Source organism: Camponotus floridanus, unplaced genomic scaffold (genome assembly GCF_003227725.1).
Source record: "Camponotus floridanus strain SB8 unplaced genomic scaffold, Cflo_v7.5 scaffold18, whole genome shotgun sequence".
NCBI lineage: Eukaryota > Metazoa > Arthropoda > Insecta > Hymenoptera > Formicidae > Camponotus > Camponotus floridanus.
In genome coordinates, this window is record NW_020229303.1 from 236,404 (window position 1) to 249,169 (window position 12,766).

At 25.9% G+C, this 12,766-nt stretch overlaps 1 protein-coding gene across 1 annotated transcript; it reads left to right on the forward strand.

Moving 5' to 3' along the window:
* The first annotated feature begins 5,140 nt into the window (after positions 1 to 5,140).
* Positions 5,141 to 12,022, forward strand: LOC105255510 (facilitated trehalose transporter Tret1). Its single transcript, XM_011264826.2, has 6 exons — positions 5,141 to 5,299; positions 8,261 to 8,511; positions 8,879 to 9,081; positions 9,815 to 10,013; positions 10,371 to 10,659; positions 11,613 to 12,022. Exons 1-6 carry the CDS (start codon positions 5,215 to 5,217, stop codon positions 12,020 to 12,022), a joined length of 1,437 nt encoding a protein of 478 aa, XP_011263128.2. The 5' UTR covers positions 5,141 to 5,214.
* The last annotated feature ends 744 nt before the right edge of the window (positions 12,023 to 12,766 follow it).

The window sequence follows — 12,766 nt, forward strand, 5'->3', positions numbered from 1 at the left end:
TTGTCGTAGTATCAAATCGTTTTGACATAATATATTGGCCGCTTTTAGATTCTCTGAACATCCGCAGCTGCACCGTATGGCATTCAATAGTGAGCCGAATATTGACATCTCGGCCAAGAAATGAGAAATGTAATTGAAATGCAAACAATAGATAGGTACAATAAATAGGTAACGTCCACTTATAATCAACTACATTGGCAGTCATGCAGTGCACGTTTTCATCTTATCATTTACATTATATATTTATTTCAATGCACATGCTCTCAATCGCATAGATTTTTGTCAAATTTAAATACATACACAATAAATAATACCAATTTAAATACATCAAAATAGGATTTTTTCATATTGTTTTTGATGTTAATATCAACGGACAAAATTATAAAAAAAACATATGTATAAATTTAGATATCTGATTATTATTATTGTAACTCCATATATTAACATTTTATAATGATTTTATCATATATAATATGAAATCAAAACTAAACATTTAAACATTTTATGAAATATTTCAACAAATTTTTATTGTATATATTTTAACGATCTTCGTAATTTTTAAGATAATCGAAATTTTTATATAATATAGGCAATTTTATTTTAAAAAATTTCTTTACATTTCTAAACTTTATATACAGTTTATTTCTAGACTTAAATATGGCCTCTATAATATAAGGAAAAATAAACTTTTCAAATCAATTACGTTAATTACTTTATTGCAATGTAAAATAATTATTGTATGCTATATATATAAATAGAAAAAAATTAGAAAACATTGTTTAGTAAATATATTAATTAATTAATTTTTTGTTAATATAGCATAAGTCTATACCATTTATAATCTTTTAATTTAAGAATATATGGTAAATAATTTAAAAATATATAGTAAAGAAAAATCTTGAAATATAAAATACTACCGGCTTGTTTAGTTTATTTAGCTTTTATTGATTGCATTATTTGTATTTATTTGTACTTTTTTCACTAACAAATAAAACACACCTTGTTTATGTGAAATTGTATGCTTGAAAATAAATACATTGTGCTATCAAATAGGATGTATATGTGACACATAAGAGCAATGAACTGTAACGGATTTAATACATGATCGTGACAATATAATAATCTGTTATTCTAAAAGTAAATAGGCCAGCTGATTAATTATAGATTATTGTCAAATGTAACATATAGAATTTATATAGAATTAAAGGTTTTGTGCAATTTGTACAATCCTACTGTACTTTATTAGGAGCTAGATATTATATAATATTTATTCTATCAAACACAATAAATGTTACAAAATATATTTCACACAATTCGATTATACTTCATATCTCATTAACATATAATATAATGTAAATTACAAAAAGCCAATATCCGCAGCGTGTTGTTTCATATTGACTTTATTGCATCATGCAATATATGATTAATCTATATTTTCATAATGTAAATGTTACAGGAATTCCCTATGGCATCGCTTAATTCCATTAACGCAACATAATTTTGTTTGATTTAGAATTTTAAATTTAGATTAGTCTTAACTAATATGATTAATAAGTGTATTTTAATAAATCAGAGATTGTCTGATATTTAATCTGATATGTAATATATTTAACATTATGATATAAATTACAGATATAGTAGATATTACAGATATGAGCCACAGATTAAAGTGATTAACTCTTTTTGAATATTTTAAAATTTTAGTGCCAAAGCTTGATTGATCAATATCATATTTCAATTTTTTTCATACAAAAAGAAAAAACGTTTTTTAAAATTAATTACTGCAGGCGATATATTATCATTATTTAAAGTTCTAAATAAATATTTGCATAAATTATTGTGGTCGACTAAATCTTTAATATATTTTACATGAAATAATCGAGCATGTTAAGATCTGATGACCGCTAAATGATTTGGGTTACTTCGATTCATTCGTCTGTCCGGATAATACGTGTTTAAAAATTCGCGTACTTGACAGAAATACGCAGGAACCCCATTATATTAAAAAATATATCCTGTTTTTACGCGGAGAGAAACATCTGCGAGAAGAACAGGTAATTCGTTTTGGAGAAAATTTGCGTATATTTCAGAATTTTTGGATCATTTGTTATATTAAAAGACCTTTTAAAATTGTCTTGAAAAACTCTTTATGAATTGGTACATTTAATATGAATGCAATGTGCCTATCTATACTATTTTTTGATACATATTTCATAGGTAGAAGCTATTCTGATGTACGATGGAAATTCTGCGAATATGTAACTCTCTGCTTTCTGCAGTTTTAAAGGAGCACACACATTACATTGTAGTAAAAATATACATTGTAACGTTTCGATCTGGAAAAGTTGAGTCATTTTCCAATGAGGTCGCAATGTCGTCCGCCATTATGTCTTGATGAAATATAAATGGGGCCATGGTCGAGGAAAAAGAGTTTAATACCGACAACATAAAACTAATCATATGACATTTATATAATAAAATTGTTCTTATAATATTGCAATTTTATGCATTTCTATCGAAAAAATTATTCTTAATGCAATTTATTAATAAGATAATATATTTTAAGAAGAGCTAGGATAACTAAAGTATATATAATGACACAATTATTTTTACAAAAAATATATTTCCGTATCATAAAAATTATATAAATCCATTTTATTCCGATCACATTCTTATTTATATTACAGTTTAAAATATTTCAATCTTAGTGTGCAGATCTTTGTATGCGTGAATTTAAAAGAATCGTATATTATTAAGAGAAAGTGAAATAATTTTTAAAGTTGTATAATTTAGCATATATATAAGGTTTTTAATTTTTAAGTTTTAATTTTTATTTTTTTACAAACATACACACGTTTTGATAATGCAATAATGCAAAAAATATACTTACAGATAAATTAGATTTAATAAAAAGTACTGAAATGTTTGTTCCATTTTTAAATGTCATTGATTTTAAAAGATTTTTGTTAGTACATTTTATAAGAAAATTCTTAAATCTAATAATAAAATGAAGACAAAATGAGAATTGCGCACAATTTATTTCTGCAGTTTTATTCTCTTTATTCATGTGAAAAGCTTATATTACAACGTCATGAACTTTGCATATTATTATATAATTGAGAATATCATATTTTATGCATATACACAAAATAAAAAACAATTTACTTAGTTTAATAAGTAATTATCAGAATTTATCACTTTTCATAAACCAGAAAAACACTATTAACAAATTTAAAGAATGATTTAAATGGTCACATAATTTTAGTCTGCGCATATTCCTTATTCTCTATCAATGTTTATTTTTATTTAGATGCAATTATTTGAAATGTTTCGTTACAGAGTTTTTATAATATATATTTTCCTGCAATGAAAAATTTTTGCATCGTAATTTATGTAAATATCAGATATTCTTTTATGTCCAATCTTCACAGTGCTTTAAATTTTAATGTAAAACATAAATCTGATGGCAGAAAGATAAGACTTTATATATACGCAGCATTAAGCGCTAACATTGATAAAGTTAAAATGTGTGCCCTGTATGGATTTTATACGATGTAAAAAAATTACGATATTTGCGATACTTGTAGTTCATGAAACTATATCCTTATATTATATTATATTCTATCTCTGTCTACTCTCTCTCTATCTCACAAAAAGCGTATAATATATTATCCAAGTTATCTCTATAGAAAAAATGGCGCTAACTTCCTTATTTCTTTTTTTTAATTATCCATAATAATAAAAAAGTTTATTAGTAATCTAAATAAGTGTTTATTAGAGTAATATTTCAAGTAAATCTTAAAGTTTGAAATACTTTAGCTTATATTTTTTGAAGAAATAATTTTTTTATTCCGAAAGAAAAGTAATATACTATTTAGAATTTCTTATATTCTTAAATTTTCAATGATATATGTTGTCAAAGGTTTATGTATGTGTTTTGTGTACATAAGTGAAAGCATTATTATGTTCTTTAAAAATGTTCCACTTTACTCTAAAGCTACATCATTCAATGTCGTTTACATTTGCATCTCATTCTATATATAGTTGCATTAACGAATATAGACTGTTATTTTTATATAGCTGCATCAAATGCAATTAAATGTTTCAATAATTGATGTATATATACACTTATTATTACAACGTTCAATCGTTATATTCGGGAAGTTTAAAAACAACATTGCTGCTTATCAATGTATTATTGTATGCTGCAAGCTATTTTGAATGCTGAAAGATATTGAATTAAATTATATTTTAAATTTAGAAAGTACAGATCTACGGTGATACGTCATTATTGATGTTCTTATGATTTCATTTTTTTTCCATTGTTATAATATAAGATTAATTAAACACACTTCTATGAACTTAATTTTTTTGAAAATAAAATATTTTTATTTTATATTTATTACTTTGTATGTATTATTTATTTTATTTAATGCATTATTTTTTGATATAAATTTCTTTCCAGCAATAAATGTTTTCATTAAAATGATTAATCTCATTTGCAAAATATATATATGTAAGACGTTCACAAATTTTAAGGTATAAATTTTAGGATATCAATTCTATAAGATATCAACATAATTGCAGGAACTGATTTCTGTCTCAAACATTATTTAAAAGATCAGCTGATGAAATATTGAGACTATTTGCATGTATTGTATGTACATTGATGCCAATCAAATTTATTGCATTTCGTAAAAAGCGAATCAAAGATGGACTAATTCAAGATTTTAGAAATTGACATATTACATGAATTGCATTATTATTGACTCTTTAAATTACCTTAAATTATTTTCCTAAATATTTTTCTATATTCTTTATCCTAAATATTTTTTATTCTGTATATATTATAATACAATATTTAACAATTTATTGATTCTATGCTTAATTATATGATACTGCATCTAATGAATTTCTTGATATATAATGAATTACTAAATATTCTTTAAAAATAAGAAAAGCTTATAGTAAGCAATTACACCCGAAATTGTGTTCATTTTTGTAGCAATTGTAGTAAATCACAAATCAAGGCATTTCACAAACACAGTTTGGCAAAACATCCGGTCATATATTAAACGCGAAATCGATATGTTCATATTGAACTCGCTCGTGTGGTCAGTCATGCAACTGAATTCTCTCGAATCGACTTATATCAGTAGTTGACAGTTGGAGAACTACGATAACGCTTAGACAGCATTGCTCATCACGCTAGTTATGAAAATGACATCGACATTAGCTTCCGAAGTCACTGACGGTAGTAGAATCCACCGTTGGAATCAGCGGATTGCTGCTTTTATAGGTAAATGTAGACAATATTACTTTTAATGATCATTTTAAGTTGCAAAATATTAATAATAATTAAATAAATATTGAATAAAACAATAATAAAAATAATTATTCGAGAGTTAAAACAATATATACCAAAAAATATTAAATTAAAAATTCTTCTGATTATTTTGTTGAAATAATATTTTTTCTACAAAAATAGACTCTAATTTTATCTCAAATTAATTACACATTATTTTAATAGCTCAAAATAATTATATAGAAATAAATAATTGAATATAAAATAAATAATTATACAGAATTTCAATAGCACAATTTTAATTTATTTATTACACAATGCTTTGCCGTTTATTTTTGGAGCTTTAAGATAACTGACAGAAAAATTTTCCAGCTTCAATAAATAAAGCATTATCATATGCTTAAATCAAATTAATGGCTTGATTGCCAATTAGCAAGAACAGAATAATAGAGCAACTACAATAATGGAGTGACCGTAAAAAACAATAAATGTGCTGCAGCTGCAGCAATTCGGAAACTCCGGAAACAATAGTGTTATGAAATGCGTCCGTATAATTTACATCAAAAATAATTATACGACTAACAAACAAATTGCATTGAAATCAAAATACATTCGAAATAAAGGTGATTTTTTATTCCAAATTAAGTCAAAAAGAATAAATATCCTTTGTATAAAACTTCGCTTTTGAAAAAAACCGATTATAAAAATTGCCAAATTACATAGATAATATATTTATAATATATAAAATATATAATATATACATATATAATGTTTAGAATATATTTACATTTTCTAGAAATTTGAATAATTTCTAACGATCTTGTATAATATAATATCAAACTCACCTCATAATTTATATATATTACACATTTTTATTTTATTAATTATTTTAAAAAAGGTATTATTTTGCTTTTCTTTCTCTCTACATTTTTCAGTATATACGCGCACGTGTATGTATATGTGTTGTTTACAAGTACAAATACTACAAGTACTACAAACGTTCTTAATTAGAACTATGTCTATAACCATAATTCTTATGTAAAGTTTTTGAATACAACTTTTAAGCAAATATGCAGAGTATCCCACCACATACATGTTTTAATTCTTAATTAAAAAAATAAAAAATAAACAATTGAGACAAAGTTAATAATTAAATTACACAGTCATAGCCTGCAAAATAATTATTATTTAAAAAGATGTTGAATAATTTCTTATAAATAAATAAGACGAGATTGCTTTCGCAAAGAATTATTGTCTTTTATTCAGAAAAAATAAATGCAAAAATTTTAAATGTGAAATTGAGCCTTTTTGGAGAAGAAAAAAGACTACTTTTTTTAAAGAAAGCTCATGTACGGTTTTTAATCCGTGATTTTTCCGTGGGACAAAGAGCAAGTACCGAGGCAGAGACTATAGGAATTCTTTTAGAATACTGGATCCATATATAAGGTCAATGTTCTGAATAGTCCCCTCTTGTCTAAAACTCTCAAAGAACAAATGTTGAAACTGGGGCTTGAGAAATTCTTTCAGAGCACTGGATAGATCCAGTGTTCTGTATATTCTCCTCTTGTCCAAAAAATCCCAAGGACAATAATGCGTCTGCATCAAAACGAAGTTTGAGATGGAATACTTGTAAAATTAATAGCGGGTAAGATATAATACATTGCTTGATAATTTAAACAGCAATTTAAGATAGAATAGCAATTCGTCCTTCTCTCTGAAACTAACGTTAAAGTAAGTTGGTAGTGGATTAGATCCAGTATGGTGGATTGCTCAATAACTTGGACCCAAAGTAAAGCAAGAAGCCTTATCGAAACACTATAGAGTTGATGTAATGATCGATTGATTAAGTATTTCACTTTATAATTTAGGCAGGAGCCCAAGATAGAACAGAAAGATTTATCAAGGATTCTGAAATTGATCTGAAACACACACTAATAAAATAAATCCTTTGGTTATTGATTGTCGCGACAATAATCTTGAAAAGAAAGAGCAGTGCATTATGTTTCATCCCTACGTGAAGCTCTTTCGAGGCTACATTTGATATCCGATGTACTCGTTTTTGGGAGATTGTCTCCGAGTATTTTTTTGTTCGTCAACAAAAGCAGCATCTTTGAAGATTGACAACTGTTGTCAAGTTATATATTCGTGTTTCACGGATAGCTTTGCTAATTAATTAATTATCTTATCCTCTTAGCTTTATTAAAATTATCTTTTCTTAAATAATGTTTGCTATTTATGATTTGCTAAAGAGCAAGAATGAATAGTCTGTTAATTACACGGAATTTGAATATAACAATATAATATATACATATATATATATATATATATATATATATATTTATAAATTAAAAATTGTATAAAGATTATATGCTTTCTATGCAAATTAAATTTTTTTAGATAACAATATCTTTATTATGTGTATGCATATATATTAAGAAGGATTTTTTAATATTATTATAAAAATATGTCCATAATTAAAATAAAATAAAAGTAAATCGATAAAATAGATCTAAAAGTATCCTTATTACTGCGAGATATATCGTATTTAAAAACATAAACTTTAGACAGTTATATAATCTAAACATAAGGATTTTTTTCAAGTATCGCCAAAAATCCATCATTAACAGATAATATGTCAGAATTCTATGCATATAAATTACACACACGCACAATGCATATGCATGTATATACCAACACACAAAAATTTTTACACATAAATAATCTAAAAAGATAAAATACAATTTAAATAAAAATAAATAAAATTAAAATAAATATAATTTAAATAAAAAAGAATCTTTGATTTATAACATTTATAAAAAGACAATAATAAAAATCAAATATATTTATCTGAAGTAAATTTAAATTTTTGATATGCTAGTAATATATCGCCGATGTTTTAGAGTTTATTTAATTTACTACACAGTAAATTAACAACCCTTTTGTTTGAAAATTTAGCCTCTCTCGGTGGTTTCGCTCTCGGTGTCACACTCGGTTGGAATTCCAGTGCAGGAGAGATCTTTCGAAATATCTTAAACGCTAACAGTATCGAGATTGGCCTTATCGGTAGTATCTTGAATGCCGGTGCTTGTATTGGTGTAATGATCGTGCCTTTCTTTATGAAGTATCTCAGTCGTATCACAATCATATTCTTGACCATGCCAGGATTTATCGTTGGGTGGACGTTTATCTGCTTGGCCGACCAAAAAGTATGCTTTCACGTGCCATTCTGTTAAATCTTAAGTTCTGCCAAAATGCCATTTACATATAATAGACTGCATGAAATTAAAGTGAAAGCAAATTTGCCCTCTGTCATTAAAGGAGTCTTAAAGCATGAAGCATGAATTTTACCTTGTCTCATTATTGAATCTCATTTTAACATCGGACAATGAATCAAATTAGTTGAAATATTGGAGCACAATTTTAATATATAAATAAAATATTTTATTAAATTTTAAAGAAGAGATTTGTAAAAATTTATATTAATGCTACAAATATAAAACTCCTACGTATAAAATTATATGTAGTTTATAACTTTTTAAATATATATTATTAATATATCAAATATTTTCATAGATTTTGCTTCTCATAATTGGTCGACTGATATGTGGTGTGAGTGGTGGAGCATTATGCATTCTAACTCCAATTTATATTGCGGAAATAGCAGATAAAAATTTACGAGAACAACTTCTTATGTATTTTCATCTCTTGATCAATTGCGGAATTATGTATGCTTTTGTGGTTGCCCATATTTTAGAGGAGCACGATGCTATATGGAGGTATTTACACAATATTGATGTGATGTACGCAAAATTTATAAACTTAATTATAATAATTAAATAATAATTACTGACTAGAAAAGCACGTTGATAATGTGCAATATTTTTTAAATATTGTTCAGATAATCAATTCTTGAAACTTTATTATATCATTAATTTTTTATTCAGCTAGTCGCGATTAAATATTTTTTTTATTTGCTTTTCTTTTTAAAGTTTTTCCAAGAGAAAAAAGAAAGGTATAAAAACATCTGAAATTAAATTATATAATTAATGATATTAATGGTATTATCTAAAGAAATATAACGTACATATAACAGGGATTGATTTTTTGAAAATATTTCGATTCGGCTTCCATTCCCATCTAATCGTCATTTGATTAAGGAATTATATCATTAATTAATTTTAAATTCATTAATTATATTTTCGTAAATTTTATTCAAAGTTTAAGCTTATTAAATCTTATTATCAAATTTTATTCAATTATCGATCATTCAAATCTTATTTATATCCTGTGTTAAATAGATAATAAGATTTTTATATTAATAGCATATTAATATATACTATCTTTAACTTAATTATAATTATTAATAAATAATATTCACACATTCATGCATTTATTATCACATTTTTAGTAATATCGCATATTTTTATATCAATCTTAATAAATTATATGAAATATAGAAATTAAATCAGAATTAAACTTCAGAAAAACTTATGAATCGTTAATAATTAGATATAGCTTTATCTGCGCTGTGACGTGCCTCCTGATTGCATTAATAAATCTAGTGCCTGAGAGCCCTCTCTATTATCTTATGAAGAATGACGAAATTAAAGCCAGAGATTCTCTAAAATGGTACCGTGGCCAAATTTATGAAGATGACGTCGAAATGAAAGAATTAAAATATCTCGCTATTGTAAGCCACTCAAAAAAGGTAAAATGTTTAATTTTTTATGATAACTATCCAAAAAAATTATACTTACAATATTATCCATACAGATATAAAACTACAAAAATAATACATCATAAAACAAATTTCATTAAAATAATCTATTTTTAAAAAACATGATTATTTCTAAAATACATGATCATCAATTTAAATTTAGTATTTAGTTATTGTAAATTAATATAAAGATCTTTAGAAACAAAATGCTATTGCAGAGCATTATAAAAAATACTATGATACAAATAAGATACTATGTAAAAATTATTTTAATTCTTCTATAAAAATTTATTTGCTTTCTATAACTTATCATTAAGAGATCCTAAAATATAAAATTTTTCTTTACAGAGCACAATGAGTATCCTAAAAAATCGATATATCGTAAATTCCTTCTTCACGTGTTTCTTCGCATTCTTAGCTCAACAATTGAGTGGCGTTAATATTATGATCTTTTACGCATTGACGCTTTTCAATGTCGGCGGATCAGGCGATTTAACTGCAAGCGAGCAAACCATCGTTATTGGCAGCATACAAATACTGTCTTGTTTCTTAGCTACGAGTTTGATAAATATGGTCGGACGTCGAATATTACTAATTACATCTTCGATGCTTATGGGACTATTCTTGATGCTGTTAGGTAAACAATTTCCGATTTCATAATAATAATACTCGTTAGAGCAGATAATAACTATAATAATTGTTAAAGATTTAAAGCATTTATTTTATTACCGACAACATAATATTCTAAATAAATGCATGCTGAAAATGAAATGTCAATCAAGATATTGCTTATCATGTTATAATTCATTGTAATTTGTAAATCCTTTATAACAAAAAAATTTTCATTTTTGTGAAAATTCTTTGAATTTTCACTCTCTCTCTCTCTCTCTCTTTCAAATAAAATATAGATTTTTATCAAAAGTAATACATGTAATAAAGGTAAAAAAAATGTATAAAATTCAAAATTTGTCAAGAGAGAGAAAGAAAGTAGCTGAAAATTCTTTTGTCATCAGTATTTTCAATTTGCAATTTTTTCGCTTTGCAAAGAAAATTTAGTTTAATTTCTTTTTTCAGTCTGTTTTATATTAAAAAATGAAAACGCAATATAATAAAAATACTTAAGGCAGTATTTAATCTATGTTCTATTTCGAAATGAGTTACAATTTTACAAAAAAGCTATCTTTATTTATTTTGCTTATAAATATTGATATGTGTTATAGATATGTGTTATAAACTGTGTAGTCTAGTCTTTTACTGATTTAATTGAACACTGCATCCTCCAATTAGTGTTTGAAAAAAGTATCGTATACATCACGTCTATTAAATATATATACAAAAATTATGACTATGTTCCAATATAAAAAATATTGTTTTCACTTAATAATGCTACTCGTTTTGATATTTGTAGCAAATATTACATGAATGCAAAATCATTCATATTTTAATAATTCCTAACTAAATTTTAATAATTCGTAACCAAAAACCTATTTACTTTTTTGTGAAAATACATAAAATAATATTAATATATTAGCAATAAATTTCATGAAACTAACATAGAATAAAATATCTTTTCTGATTATGTACTTTCAGGATGGTTTTATGAATTGAGGGACCAGGATCCAGAATACGACGATATTTATTTCTGGATGCCGCCAACATGGACAGCCCTTTTTTTTGCCGCTTTTAATATCGGTGTCGGCCCGATATCATGGGCGTTACTGGGTGATATATTTCCAATGCAAATAAGGGAGACTGCCGTTGCGTGTGCTGCCACTTTCAACTGGTTGTTATGTTTAATAGCAACGATGACCTTTGGAGAAATGCTGGATGCTCTCGGTGTTACAAAGACCATGTGGCTCTTTGCTGGCTTTTGCTGGCTAGCCGGAATCCTTTGCGCCCTTCTTGTAAAGGATACTCACGGTCACAGTTTGGCTAAAATACAAGAGAGTTTTGGCATCGACAATAGACGAGAAGAAACGAATAACGAAGAACAAACTTGAAATATCGAATGAATTACAGAAATACAGAGATGAGAATTTTCTGCCAATTCTAAAGAAAAATTTACTGCAAAATATTTTTAATATATCATAGAGTGTGAGTACAGTAGCTATTTAATAATCTTAAATTTAATAATCTTTAAATTTTTGTTTCTAAAAACTGTTTTTATTTTGCAATTTAATATAAGCTTACTCAAACTGTCAGAAGAACTAAAAAGCTAGTTTAGAAAATTATAATTTTATAAATCAGACAAATAAACATACGGTATTGTATGAGCTAATTCCAAATCACTAATTAATGCTGTTGCAATGAATAAATGATCATAAAAGATTCGATTTGATAAATCGACCAATATTAGAGTTAAAATACAAGACAACTCAAGAAAACTCAATAAATTTGTCGATTTAGCCATCAGTCATCAAATAAAAATATGACGATCCAGCAAGAAAACATATTACCTCATTCTGCAATCGCGATATTGGATGCAGCATCCACGTCAACTGGCGTTCTGCCAGAAAACGGAAATTCACTGTCGTATTTTGTTTCGAGCTGAAATATCGCTAACAGATGTACTTACGCGACAGTTTTCTCTCTCGTCCAGCCTTTTGACAAAAATAACACGACTGCAAAAGCTACTGGCAAAATCGAAGAATAATTTAAAAACTATTGATTTACGTGCTATCTTGTTCATACATTATCAAATTTGTCGTTACATTTCGCAAAAATGCAAATGCGATCAGTTGACC